At 43.2% G+C, this 15271-nt stretch overlaps 1 protein-coding gene across 5 annotated transcripts in view; it reads right to left on the reverse strand.

The window, feature by feature from the left end:
* Window positions 1-701: 701 nt before the first annotated feature.
* LOC144807692 (uncharacterized) overlaps window positions 702-15271 on the reverse strand; it is a 34596-nt gene continuing 20026 nt past the window's right edge. For 3 of the 5 annotated variants that reach the window (XM_078673333.1, XM_078673332.1, XM_078673331.1), the window contains exons 2-3: window positions 6357-6439; window positions 702-3159 (exon numbers count right to left, since the gene is read on the reverse strand). In XM_078673333.1, the coding sequence (XP_078529459.1) occupies window positions 894-1973 (1080 nt within the window). In that variant the 5' untranslated portion in view covers window positions 1974-3159; window positions 6357-6439 and the 3' untranslated portion in view covers window positions 702-893. The remainder of the gene's footprint in view (window positions 3160-6356; window positions 6440-15271) is intronic. The other 2 variants (XM_078673335.1, XM_078673334.1) reach the window with 1 other exon arrangement.

Raw genomic sequence — 15271 nt, forward strand, 5'->3', positions numbered from 1 at the left:
CGGTCCAACAATGGCTCGGTCGTATAATGGCTATTTATCATACGCAAGTGGCAGTATATGCAAAAAAAAGCGAGGGGGCTAGGAGGAAAGAGTCAAAGGTGTGGGCACCTCTGACGGGTGGGTGGCTACACTTGAAGAGGGATAGTAGAGCATCTTTCCATTCTCTATAAGATGTGGGAATGGGAATCAGTTGGGTAAATTTTTCCGCAGGTGTCTTCTACGTGGGAAAGATAGGAATATATGTATAAATGTTTGATCAGTGTATAAGACGTGACATGAATTAATCTTAAGAACGGACTGTCTACTTGGAGAGGTACGTTAAAACGTAAGCTATAAAATGTGCAATAAAGATATGTTTAAAAGAAAAAAAGGAAAACATCAAGTCATTCTCAAAGCTGTTGCAAAGGTAACCCATGAACCTGAGAAGAGGGGCTGTGGACTGTGCTTGGTAGAACCAAAAACCTACTTGAGGAATTATCAGCGTCAGCTTTTTGAGATTGGAAGTAAACCAGTTTTGCTCTTAGTATAAGTGGTTTACAACCACTGGAATGGATATGACAAGTGCTTCTGGCAAAGGGTATATTTTTAAGGTTTTTCACTCAGTGTGGGCTCTCTCATGTCGAAAGGCATCCATTCTACAACTCAAGTGTTTCTGACAGTCAGAACAGTTACAGGGATTTGGCACAGGACGCGTTCTTTCATTTTAATTGAAATTAATTTTATGAATAAAGCTTTTCTGGCATTCAGAACACTAATAAACACTTTTCCTTTATAACATGGATCTTCCAACTGAATCTTTACATACCTTCATAACACTCATACATTTATTTTAGCTAGTATTGGCTTTTACATGTGGAGTGAGAATTATTGTATAACTAAAGCTTCTCTGGAATTCAAAGAACTGAAGAGGTTCTTCCCCCATTGTGTGTTCTCTCATGAACAGTAAGGTGACTTTTCACACCGAAGCTTTTCTGGCATTCAAGGCACTGATAAGGTTTTTCCCCAGTGTGAGTTCTCTGATGTATAATAAGACTGGTTTTATAACTGAAAGTTGTTAGGCATTCAGAGCACTGATAAGGTTTTTGCCCAGTATGAGTTTGTTCATGGTGAGTGAGACAAGCTCTTTCCCTAAAGTTTTTGTGACATTCAGAGAACTGATATGGTTTCTCCCCAGTGTGAGTTCTCTCATGTAAAGTTAGACTGAGTTTATAACTGAAGCTTTCCCGGCATTCAGAGCACTGATATGGTTTCTCCCCAGTGTGAGTTCTCTCATGGATTTTAAGACCACTTTTCAGCCAATATCTTTTCTGGCATTCAGAGCAGTGATATGGTTTTTCTCCAGTGTGGGTTCTCTCATGTTGAGTGAGAAGGTATTTACGACTAAAGTTTTTTGGGCATTCAGAGCACTGATGGGATTTCTGCCCAGTATGGGTTAACTCATGCCGGGTGAGAACTTTTTTTCGACTGAAGGTTTTCTGGCATTCAGAGCACTTATGAGATTTTTGCCCAGTATGTGTTCTCTCATGTTGAGTGAGATCTGTTTTACATTGGTAACTATTTGGGCATTCAGAGCACTGATAGGGTTTCTGTCCAGTGTGAGATCTCTCATGGCGACTGAGATTGGTTTTTTGAGTGAACCTTTTGTGACATTCAGGGCACTGATAAGGTTTCTCTCCAGTGTGCGTTCTCTCATGTTGAGTAAGGCTGAATTTACACGGGAAACTTTTGTGGCATTCAGAGCACTTATGAGGTTTTTCCCCAGTGTGAGTTCTCACATGTCGAGTCAGATGGTGTTTGCGAGTGAAGCGTTTCTGGCATTCAGAGCACGGATGACGTTTTTCCCCAGTGTGAATTTTCTCATGCTGACTGAGACTGGATCGACAACTAAAGCTCTTCTCACATTCAGAGTATGTACGAGACTTCTTTTCGGTGCTAATATCTCCAAGTTCGGTTTTATCTTGTATACATTCCATTATCAGATAAGATTTCTTTCTGAAGTTAATATCTCCAAGTTGAGATTTTTCTAGCAGACACACCAGAAGACAAGACTAAATCTTATTCAGCATGTGTTTAGCATCACCCACTCAAATGTGGTGCACTTGTTCAACTTAACACTTGGACACTTATTTAGCCAAAGATCACTTCTCTGTGGAGTTCACAGTTTATAACCTCTGTAGGCAACCTAATTCACCCTACAACCTTAATATCAGCAGCCCCTGGTACTTATGGGGAAGCCTCTCATGGGATTTTTGCATCTTTATTACATCTATGTGGATTCTCTCACCCTTTTCTGATACATATTTGTTTATGAGTTAATGAAGCACTGATTAGGTCTTTGGTTGGTGTTCAGTATTTCAAAACTAGGTACATATTCACATAATGTATTGGCATGAACATTCAGAATACTTTTATGTATCGGTAGCAGCACATTGTTTCTTGTCACCCTTCTTACATATGTCTCCTATGTCTGTATATAAGACTACAATGAGGATGTTAAGGATTTTGCAGGTCTTGCCCGGTAAAAAGTACCTGAGGTCACATCTAATGGGCAAGGATGATAGTGGACATGTGGACCCTGACTACAAGCAATAGGTCATTGGTCACACAGGTGCTTTTATTTTCCCTCATTCTCCTTCCTTTGGTCCCACATCGCTAGTTCGTAACTAGCAGATATCTTAGTCCTAACCTGACCACCTGGTCTTTTAAGCAGCTTCATTAACACTGTATAATTGATGAACAGATATTTGTTTTTGATTTAAAGACTATTCACTGGATATGGTGCTCAAGTGTTCCATTTTGCTGAGGTCTGTTAAAAACTCTTCAAGTCCCCCTAGTTCTGTCTGTATGATCTTCTCTTGGATCGGATAGAGCTTTAGACTGATGCTTGTCCTCTCTGGTTGAGACAGATGGTCTTCCTGCCCTGGGTTAACATCTCCAGGGTATTCTTCATATACCATTAGAGCAGCAGGAAATCTATTTATAGAAACTGCTTTCACATTCTTTATTTTACTCTAATCTAAGTTCCTCACCACATCTTTTTCATAGATACTTTCCTCTTGTTGGAGCTCTGAAGCAACTTTATTTCTTTACCATCAGTCCTTTAATAGTTTTCAATTATACTGATCACCATTTTGTCTTCTACGCCCACTCTTCAATAACCTGTGGATTTAAAACCAGAGATTGTTAAATAATGCAAACTGGAACAAAGGAATAACATTTATTAGCTAATCCAGAGTCTGAGTTCATTTTGGGCGAGGGATGAGAGGGCTCTAGGCATTCTTGAGATAGAAAGCTTGGGAACACTGGAACACTAGATTGAGGAGGTCTAAAGATGGAAATTCTGATTAACAGTGTTGTGCACATCAGTAATAATCAGTTAGCTATTCAAGTGTCTGATCAAAACTTCCTCCCACTCACTGTGCGGTATACCTCTTCGCACAACTCACCAAACCAGACAAGCAATATCTCAAAGAACAAGCACTCACACCCTCAAAAGAGTCTCCCCTTCCCAGCACCACAAACAATAGAAAAGATAAGACAAGAATTTTGGAATATCATTGCCAACCTTAAGCTGGCAGTTGACTTACTACGGCTCAGGAAACTAGGAGACCGCATAGAACTCCAACCCCCTACAAACACGTAGTAACAAGCACACCTAGATGGATCTCTATGCCTTTGCCAAAAAACTATACGCCTTAACAGGACAACAAACCAAATGTTAAAGGTGGACATTGATGACCTTTGCCAATCTTACATAACATACCCTCACCACACAGAAACAACTTATAAAATATACACAATAGCTATAAATACGTCTTTGGAGCAATGAATCATCATAGCTTCTACTATAAACCTCTCAAAAGTAAGACAGATCACATTCAACCCAGGTAATCAAGACAGAAAAAGAGAGCCTAAAAAGACACTGAAAAGCTTACCGCACAACAGCAATCAGCAGCTAAATATGCCAAAGACATAGCCGACCCCATCCTGTCACATAATCTAGACCAGGGGTGTGGAATTTAATAAAATATCTACATTTCAAAGGGGCAGGATGCTCCAGAAATCTACTTGTCCTTTTAGTGCCATGTAGTGTGGCGACAAATTATGGCTGCAAACTCCTTATATAGGAGCTCTGATATAGCCTCTCTGATTATGCCAGGGGCTCATACCATAGTAGTGTTTGAATATTTGCAGTCCGCTTATGTTGCCACGTTTCCGCAGATCTACATACTGGGGCTGAAGGTAGTAGTAAGCCATAGTTCTAGGGTTAGAATGACATTTTGAGCCCGTGCAAACCTACTAACTTACATACTTTAAGGGTTTTCAACAACTCTTCTCTGATCTTTTCCCATACTGAGAAATGTTGGAAATTTATTCATACTGAGAAATGTTGGAAATTTACTCCTTACTATGACAGCCGTAAACCTTCTTCCAGAGTTGGGAAAAAGAGTGGTTGGAGGGAAAGTTAACTTGCAAACACTCAGATGTTCACATGAGCAAAGATGCACATGCATATTTGCTCATGCCAAAATGCAGTTCATAAATATTTTTTAGGAGTACTATTTTTTGTCCTACATCTGTAAATTCTTGAGAATTCACGAAAGCGGTATATCTGCACTTAATGCAAGGACATATACCCTGGGTGCACTTTTTAGACTTTCTTTATTAATTGGTTCTCTAATTTAGTCTGGCGTTGACCATGACGTATTGCGTTTATTAAAATGTTGTCTCTCTCTCTGTATCGGCTGGCTTTACTGTGAGTGACAGCATTCTGCTTTCACAAGGAGCATATGGACACACAGTAGTTTTGCTCAATGCCAGTAACTACTGTGCAGAATATGCTATTTGAGACCAAAAACACATGTTGCTTTTGCCAATGTTTGTTTAATGGTAAGGGCCTGGCAATTCTCTCACCAATAAGGTTTTACAAAAACCATGCCAAAACAATTCGCACATTGATAAAACTAAAAGGCTGACCACCAATTTCAGACCTACTGGCTTTGCCGATGCTCGTTTATTTTTGTTTCCCATAATCTTACGGAAACTGGTTACACTGATTTTCCATAATGAATAGTATTGGGAAATACTAGTGTGCATCAACACGTTACGGAATGATGCTGCAGCTGCAAAGAAATGGTATGTGAAATGTTATAGTGGTTTAGCGATTTTTTTAAAGCAATTTTTTTTTGCTTTCATTCATTTATGAACATTTTATTTTGAAAACAGAATCATCAATCTTGCTTTCGATTTTCTGCAAATATTTGCTTCAAATAAGAGCATTCTGGGAACATTATACATAGCCTCATATTGCCAAACTTTGAAAACGTGTGTAGATGTTTCTATAGTGGAACCACAGTCAGTAGTGCAGTCGGAGCTTACAACATTTACTCTCAACCTAATAATAAATGCTTTCAATTAATAAACCATAAATACAAGCTTGAACAGCATTAATATATGGACAAAAATATTACCTTAACTGCAGACCGTACCCTTCCCTGATCTATAATGTGGTACTGCAAACTGGCAGCCAACGGGTTTGTGCTGCAGGGAGTTGGGCCTACTTGTCCCAAGGACAAAACACAAATGAAAACGTGTTGCCCTTGGCCTCAAACAATATGCCCTGGGCGTCGGCCTATAGGAATTCCACATCCCTGCTAGACACAACAATCCTACCAGTGACCCGATTAAATAACGCTTCCACACCACTATTAGATAACTTAGTTCCACCTAACTACAACATCATTAGACTGGACCACACAGTAAAACCAAGTTGGGGGCGTGCGGGTTGCATGCATTCACAGATCAGCCTTACAAATCAAACGATTCCAAATGGAGAAGATATCCTCCTGTGAGTTGAAGTCCTCCGGGGTTAGGGGGATTTATTCCCTGACCAAATTACACATTATCTACCACCCTCCTGGAGACAACCAGGCCCTCATGAGCAATTAACAATCACAGTACAGACCTTAAGTCACCCGAAAACAATCTTCTCTAGGTAACTTCAACCTAAATTGAGGACTCACATGTGACTGTAATTAATCTTTTTTAAAGACCATAATCTGGTGCAATCAGGGGAGAGAAAATGGCCTACTGCTAGGGCGGTCGACCTTGAATCTGGGGAACTGGGTTCGAGTCTTGGCCATGCAGCTGAACATACTGTGATTCTAGGCAAATCACTTAATCTCCCGGTCCCTAATAAAAATGAAAAATAAAAAAATGGGTCCTCATGTAATGCAACTGGTGCTATGTAAAGCGCTCTGATACCCGATCTGGGTAAAGTTCGCGACATATAAAACTCTGTAAAAAAACAAACAAACATGCACAGGTCGAACACATGGCAAAGGAACATCACTAACCTTTATCTCCACAGCAGAAGCACTATGCATAACGGCATGCGATTAGTCAGATCATCCCAGCATCTCATTCCACATCTCAGCTCCTGAAGCAAAGGCAACGAGATAAGAGGTTAGACTTAGACGGTGGGCCAGGGATACTAGAAATAAGAATAGAGATGATCTGTACGATCTATGCCAAAGAAAACTTCAACCCCAAGGAAGCATTTCCGATGTTCAAAAACTCATGGAACACTACAACAGAACTATGAATGACAAAATGGAGACGGTAGCCCCCACCTCCCCAACAACAAAAAAGGACCAAAAACAAATTAACACAACCGTGGTAGAACGGTCATCAAAATGAAGAAAGAAGCAGACTCCGATTTGCAGAGAGACGATGGAGGCTAGCACCGTCACCATACCTAAAACAGCTCAGAACTCTGAGGAATTCATATAAAAATGTATATTTATTTATGTTTATAGTTTTGTATTACGCGAACATGACCCTAGTGCAGGGGTCTTCAAACTGTGGTGCGCGACCCCCAGGGGGGGCGTGGAGCGACACAAAGGGGGTCGCGCCTTCACAGTCATACTTCTGCCCAGGCCCAAGGGCTTTAGCCCCCCTCCTCCCTCGTCGTGTGTCTCAGCCCAGCTGCTGTAGAGCAACTCGAGTTGCTGGGGGCTCGGCTGGGCAGTGTCTGGAGTCATCTCCGGCACACCCAAGTTTTTCACATGTCTTTAAAGACCATTTGCATATTTAACATGACTTTGCAAACTGGTTACAGCTGTCTCTGACACACTGAGCCTCAGACGTGATCTCCCAGTTCCTCTGTCTCTGACACTCTGTACATCAGACTTTATCTCCCAGCCCCTCACTCTTCCCCAGTCTCTGACGCATGGCAACATATGAAAGATTATGGTACAGTAAATTCTGTCAAAAGAATATTTGCAAGATGTGCATGATTTTGGGGATTCAGTTTGTAAGCAAAACACACAGTAAGACTAAGAACGTGTCAACAAATATTTAACCCCTTGACCGTGGTGAAAATGTTGCCGCGGTGGGGTGATTTATGGCGTGGGAGTGGTTCGGAGGGCCCCCGGCCGTCCTCCGCACACGCCCACCGTGACGTTGGACGGCCGGCGGCCATCCGACGCACGCAAGTGGTTAAACAGATCAAAATAAATCCTGTGCCGATCTACGCCCGATCCGTGTTGATGCCTACAGGAAAAACTGACATTAACTAAATGCTGCGCATGAGGAAATCCATGATAAAAAGAACCTTATTTCAAGTTACATATTTATTATTTTCAAAGAAGGTGCTCGAGCAAAAATAAATCATATACCCGGATCACATATTGTGCCTTTTGTAAATATTTTGTCACATCATGCATTCTTGATATGTCACCGATTTAAATCCTAGAAAGTGTTACCACTGTCTTTTTTCTTTACATTGTAGTACTTGTTAATATCTGGATACCATTTTTGTGTCATGTTGGCCTTGTAGCCCTCCAAAGGCTATTTAAAGTTTGTAGATTTATACAGCGAGGCTTATTACCCGCGAGGGTGGCCAGTCGCTGTCTAAGGGCACCGGTACATTAAGTGGTTTGCCCACAATCACAGGATGTTGCGCCAACGCCGAAAATCCCCAGCTCCCGAGTCGGCAGCTCTCTCCGCTGCACCACAACCTCTTCCTGCTGTGAAATACCGTGGTATTTGGATACAAAGAGACGCCATGCAGTGGCCTTCCTGGTCGCCAGCTTCAATCCTGGCGGCCCCACTTGATTGAAATTTAAGATTGCAGTGATACTTGTAAACAAGGGGGATTGAAAGAAGCACTACAAATTATTCACTGTGCCTTATAGCAAGCAATTTCTTTTTGTCATGATTTACCCCTTGCTAATATAGACACGTGCTCTAAGCATCAATCGCCTAAATCAATGGAGCTATCCTGCCACAGTCTTGACCCTAGGCCAGGTGCCTTCACCTACCAGGCTATCTTACTGCAATCTGATTGTATACATCACATAAGCGCCAAGTACTATTTTTTCATTTTATTTTTTTCATCTTTTTATTTAAATGAAAACAAATACACACTTAAACAACGACCGGAGTGCATAGGGTAACCACAGTTGCAATATATCGACACAGACTTCTATACATTACAATATGATTTAAGGAGAATGAAACAGGCCTAAGAGTCCTCCGAGTCCACACTGACTGGGTCTAATTCCGGAGGTTCACAAATGTTGCCTCGGTAAGCATTCCAAGCTCCCCATATCCTGACCCATTTGTGGGGCCGCCCTCTGGAGACATACACAGACTTCTCACGAAACATACACCAGTCAACATCTTCCATCCATTTTCCAACCCTGGGCGCCCGTGTTGCACCCCAGAGCTGTGCGATGTTACGTTTGGCGACTGCACAAGCGAGAGCCACCCAAACCTTACCATGGCTCGGCAGGTCCGTGGGCTCCCACACATTCAACAGACATCTCGCCTCCGAGTCGACCCTCAGCTCCCACACTTCACTCATTTTGGAATGTATTCACTTCCAGAAAGCACGGACCCTCTCACACTCCCACAAAATATGCATGAACGACCCCGGCAACCCACACCCCCGCAGGCAATCAGCTGACCCAGCCAATCCCATCCTCTGCAGTCCCAGGCCTGTGATGTAAGATCGATGCAAAATTCTAAGTTGAACCAAACGGAGCCTCATGGGGACTGCCACTTCCTTGGGGGATGCTACCGCCTCCCTCCAGTCCTCATCGTCCAGAACAAGGCCGTCAGCGACCCATTGGTCGCGTAGGCGCACGAAGGGGTCCTCTGAGTGATTGATCAATTTGCAATATGTAAGAGAGATCGCCTTGGTGGGCAGAAGGCCATCAAGAATGCGATCCTCCAGAGGGGATGCCACCGGTAGCACCTCGTCGCCAGAAATAGCTGCATTCCAGGCGTGGCGGATCTGGAGGTAATGGAACCGCTCGGCGTCATTCAATCGATACTTGGCCTGCAACTCCTCGAATGTCAGAACCCTATCTTTGCCCCACATGTCACGAATCTGCGATATTCCGATCAAGTCCCAGCGATCGAAGCCTTTCGATTTCCAAGGCATCCCTAACCTCTCAGAACTCCACAATGGCGTAGACAATGTCAAACGCCCAGCCCATCTAAGAGCACTATTGGCCTCATGCCACACTCTCGTGGAGCACAAAGTGGGCCCCTTCAATGAAAACCGGCCACGCTTCGCGTACAAGACACGGGTGTACTCTCCCCCCGGCACCTGACCACGGTCCATCACATAGCCCGGGTCAGCCGGGGATCCATAAATTACGTGGTTGATAGGAGCCAACTGAGACGCCCAGTAATATCTCCGGATGTTTGGCAAACCGATCCCACAGCGCCAAGTACTATTATTAATGATCCTAACACCTTTCTCTGTTTGCAAACATCTGATATGCACCATACGCACATTTCTTGCAGCTCTCAAGTGTTGTGGGCTTTGCTCCTGCTCAGCACCAATAGAAATTTAAAGTGGCATTACACATGTCCATAGCGGACTCACATTCGTGTCAAACTTTATCACTGAAAGGAAGATTTCTGTCGGCACAATGTGCTCAAGAACCCTTAAGGAATTCCAGATTGGCACTGGCATCACTGTGGACATTCTATTTGTTTAATTTCATGCCACTTGTGCATATTTCCCACGAGTATTCGTTTCCGTAGTTACTTTTCGAGCAACATCTGTCTTAATTCCGCACTGAGTTGCCACTCACCTCCTTGTGTCTGGGTGCATTCACTCTTTGGGTGGCTGTTCGTAACGGGCACATTTGAGATCTCTGTAGTTTAGGCTGAAGGTCGTGCAAGGGCCTTTTCAGTGGGCAATTTAACAATTCATGTGATTTGTTTGGTCCAATACAGAGATACATCGGTTTATATCAAGTAATGAAATCTAGTTACAAAGCGCGATGTTACCCCCAGTGAAAAGATGTCCAGGCGTAAAGCTAATTAAAATTCGGCGGCCTCATCACAGCTGTTCAAATTAACAATGTTTTAAGGAACTCTCTAAAAGAAAGATAATCTATTATCAGTCTCACGGTCAAGGTCTGCCTGTTCCTTACATTTGTATTTTACAATTACAACTGTTGTGTGAGAATGCATTTAATGAAAAGGAATATAAAGTAGGGCTGCCAAAAGAAAAATGCCTGCCTGTTTTGTTTAAAGAGCCTGCAAAGACCTCCTCGACACTAAATAGACTTTTAAATACAAAAGTATGTATGTATTCGTTATGTGACTTTTCTGTCTTTTTTCTCTTTGTCAGTCATGGATCATTGAGGCAGCCCTAGAACACACTTAAAAGTGCTTTCTATTTATATTTGCTGTTCGAAGTATGCACAGATAAGTGCTGAAAATACAGCTTTAGGTGACTGCTTATTTTTGTTCCGACTGGGCCATCAAAATAATCTGCTGGTAACCCTAACCATAGGACTGTAAGTTTGTTGTAGGATCAGCACATTATTTATTTCCTCCACCCTCGATCCCCGATTAATGCAGCAATAGTTTAACTTAGATCTTAAACCCTACGCCGCCGTCAATAACATGCGGAGCTATTTCAAGTGTCTGGAAATGCACCCTGCATTCAGACAACTCGCTCCTCATTCTCTCCCTTCACTTTCACGCTCACCCTGCACTCACACTGATCACCATGCACTCACACCAATCACCCTGCACTCACAGTAATCACCATGCACTCACACTGATCACCATGCACTCACACTGATCACCATGCACTCACACTGATCACCATGCACTCACACTGATCACCATGCACTCACACTGATCACCATGCACTCACACCGATCACCTGCTCACCCTGCACTCACAGCGATTACAATGCACTCACACTGATCACCATGTACTCACACCACTCACCCTGCACTCACACCAATCACAATGCACTCACACCAATCACCATGCACTCACAGCGATCACCACGCACTCACAGCGATCACCATGCACTCACAGCGATCACCATGCACTCACAGCGATCACCATGCACTCACAGCGATCACCATGCACTCACACCATTCACCCGCTCACCCTGCACTCACAGTAATCACCATGCACTCACACTGATAACCATGCACTCACACTGATCACCATGCACTCACACATTATCACTCTCACCCTGCACTCAAAGCGATCACAATGCACTAACACTGATCACCATGCACTCACACCATTCACCTGGTCACCCTGCACTCACAGTGCACTTGCGCTGTTCACCCTATACCTCACTCTGCAGTCACACAGGCACACTACTCATCCTGCACTCATGTGACACTTCACTCCCCTTTCACCCACACAGTGTGCAGAGGGTTAATGTGCCTGCTACAAAGAACGTGTACCATGCAGATCACAGAACTGAGTGCGAGTAAACTATGAGTAGAGCTATAAAAAATGAAATGTTTGTCAGAAAGGTGCTATAGAGAGATGAGGTGCATTGTTCTTTAGTGGCAGTGAAGCAATTCATGGAGAAGGAGGAAACTGGGGTGGGGCACCAAAAAAGACTGTTGCACCGTGTGAGACCAGTGTTAGGACCAGCCCTGGCTGGGAGTGTTAGTCCCCTCCAAATTTCTGGTCTAGTGACTTCCCTGCTTCTGGCTATTATTATTATTTACATTTGTAGTGCGCTACTGTTACCAAAAGATGTCCTGGAGCTAATAACCATCTGCTGCCTGTAGGCAAATGAGAAACACACAGAAGGAGAACCAGCCAAATGGGGTAACCCACAGAGCATAGAGAAAGGTTTTTAGATCTTGCTAAAGGACAATAGATTCTTGGTGGAGCAAAGCAAAGGAGGGTGCAAGTTCCATAACTGCGCAGCCTGCACCAAAACAGAGAGACAGACAACTCATGCCTTCTTGAATATGGAACAATAAGCAGAGTGGCACAGGCCGAGAGGAGCATACGGGTCCGACCCGTATGCTTGGTGAGGAGAGATGAGAGAGGACAGCAAGGGAGTGAGAGAATTCGATTGAAGAGGTCAGGGATGAGGAGAAATGTGAATTGCCAAATAGAAGTGTGGACACGCAAGAATTGAGTGTGAGCCAAAGGTGAGGGCTTCTGTTACAACAAAGGGGAGATGTGAAAGTTGAATGGGGGGACTGGAGAGGTCTAAGATACAAATAAACAAATATTTTAATGGAGAGACGAGGTGAATGAGAAGTGCTGAGGGGCACGGGAGGTGACAGGAACAGAGAGGCCATGAAATAAATGCGAGAGACTGTTAGAGATGAGGACAGTGAAAAGACAGAATGGCAAGAGGTGATTAAAGGTGAAGTGAGAGGTTGAATGGGGAGAGTTCAGAAGTTGTAAAAAGGGGTGAAAGAAAATGGCCTGCATAGTGAGAGAGGATCCAGGGTTAGGAGAGGAGAGAGGGATGGAAGGGAGGGGTCGAGAGGAAAGCTACATGGGTAAACTGCTTAACTCTGCACAAAACCGCCGGGTTTTTAAGGGACCCCTGCTTCTCCTGGCCAGGGCCAGGTGAGCTTCTAATGTGGCAGCACGTATTCCTGCAGAGTGGAAAGCCCTTCTCAAAGGTTGACTTGAAATCTTTACGATGTTAATTGCTGTATTTTGGTTATAAACTGGTACTGATGGGGTGAAATCTTTCCTCAGTGTTACTGTGTGTAAAGAATTTCAACATAATGAAGCAATGCTATCCCAAAATACGTGGCATAACATCACTTACATTTTCTTCCCACACAATTTAGTCAAGCCTGTCGCATAATTTGGTCCTCACTGCCTCATAATTCTAGTAGCCCTGCCTACAGGTTTAAAATTTTTTGTCAGGAGGGGGTCCTTAATCCTCAAAATGTTGACAGGGGGGTCTCGGCATCCAAAAGTTTGAAGACCTCTGCCGTAGTGAGTATCAGAAAGCTTTACATGACGAGAGGTAGGGTATCTGTTGGACTGGTAAAACAGACATGAGTGAATGACAAACACAGCAATGAAAATAAATAGAGTAAAAAGCTCGATCTCAATAATAGTTAGCAATAAGATGGTCAAGCATCATAAAGAGTAGTTAGTATGGTTACATTTTAGTAAGCATGAATATATTGTCTTAGGGTAAAAACCTAGTCAGCAGAAAAGATTATGCTTCTTTTTTGAAGGAGGTGGTAGAAGAGATTAGACAAACGTCCGGCGGTAGAGAATTCCATATCTTAGGTGCGAAAAAGGAAAACACGCTGGCGCCAATTTTCTTTTTATGGTTTCATAAGCAGGGTGTGCGCGCTTCACAATAGTCTGCAGTCCCCTCATGGTTTAGCTTTTGGGCCTGATATCGGGAGGTATTGATGTGTGACACTTTAGGAGTCATGCATGCAATTATTTGTTGAGATCTTGCTTCGTACAGTCGCCAGTTCAGGGATTTTAGGGCTGGGGAGATGTGTGTATTTCTTTGTGTTCCGGAGACAAGTCTGGCTGCCGTGTTGAGGGAGACTCTTGGAGAGTCCAATTTGTATCGAGGTAAGCCACATAGAGTGGCACTACCATAATCCAGTCTGGGCAAAACAAGAGCTTAGACCGCTTAGACCGTATGATGTGAGGAGAGCAAGTGAGGGCTGCAAGAGGTTTCAACCAAAGATCGATCTAGGGGAATTTTATTCGGCGGTGAGATGAGAAAGAATTCCGTTTTGGCAATAGTGAGTTGGTTTTCTGTGAGCCAGAGATGTGTATTTTGCAAGGTGGAATTGAGGAATGTAATGTCCTCTGGGAAGCTGATTTTGAGATTCAGCTGAGTGTCATCAGTGTAGATATTATAGCTGATGGTAGCAGATTTTAAAGTAGTTTGCCAGTAGTTCCAGGAAAAGATTGAAGAGAATGGGTGAGAGAGCAGATCCCTGGGGAAAGCCAAGAGTGATCGCATGGGGCTTAGACAGAGATAAATTCATTCTGACTACCTGAGATCTGTTTTAGAGGAATGGGGAAAACCATTACAATACGACCCCTAATAAGCCCATCCTTTGTTCCAATAGTCTATCGTGATTAACTGTGTCAAAGGCGGCTATAAAGTCGAGCAGTATCATGAGGGATGTTTCATTTAGATCCAGTGTTAATATGTCTTCCACAAAATGAGTAAGTGCAGATTCAGTGCTGTGACCTTTACGGAAAACTGAATGGTGTTTGTCAAGGAGTTAAAAGTTGTCTATGTGGTTGCAGAGTTGAATCTAGACACATTTTTCTAAGAGCTTTGCAAGAGTAGGGATGTTGGAGATTGGCTGAAAGTTATTAGGATCAGAGCAGTCTGCGTTGTTTTTTTAAAGTGGGGGTGGCCTGCTTTTAGGCAATCAGGTATAGTGCCTTGATGTAGCGAGGCATTTACGATCTTAGACCATAGGGGAGAATGAAGGCTGTGATCTCTTTTGAACATAGATGGAGGTAGAGGGTCAGTGAAGTGACTAGATGGGTTATATGATGAAAGGATTTTGTAAATGTCACTTTCATTGATTGAGGAGAATTTGTGGCAAGGGGCCTTGTTTTTGGAAGGGTACCTGGATGGATCACTACCTTCAGTATACTAGGTGGTGAGTGAAAAACTGAGTGATTAAGCCGGTAGTAGTTCATTCACTAGTTGTAGCTCATTCTCTATCTTTGTGTTTTTTTCCATGAAAAAGGCAGCCAGTTCTTCACAGTTTGGGAGGGTGCTGGTTCTGGTGTGACTGTTGCTTGACTATTTCTGGCTTGGTCAAGCTGTGCACTAAGAAATTAGCTTTCACTTGCCTTATTCTTCTGTTGTATGTGTTCCTCGTTGATCTTAAGCATTTTAGAAGTTCTAAGGATGGAGAGGATCTCCAGGCTCTTTCTGCAAATCTTAGATTACGTCTTTCGGTGTTCAAGTTGTAGGTGAAATAGTCAAAGAAATCCTCAGCAC

Source organism: Lissotriton helveticus, chromosome 1_2, assembly GCF_964261635.1.
Source record: "Lissotriton helveticus chromosome 1_2, aLisHel1.1, whole genome shotgun sequence".
NCBI classification, from domain to species: Eukaryota; Metazoa; Chordata; class Amphibia; order Caudata; family Salamandridae; genus Lissotriton; species Lissotriton helveticus.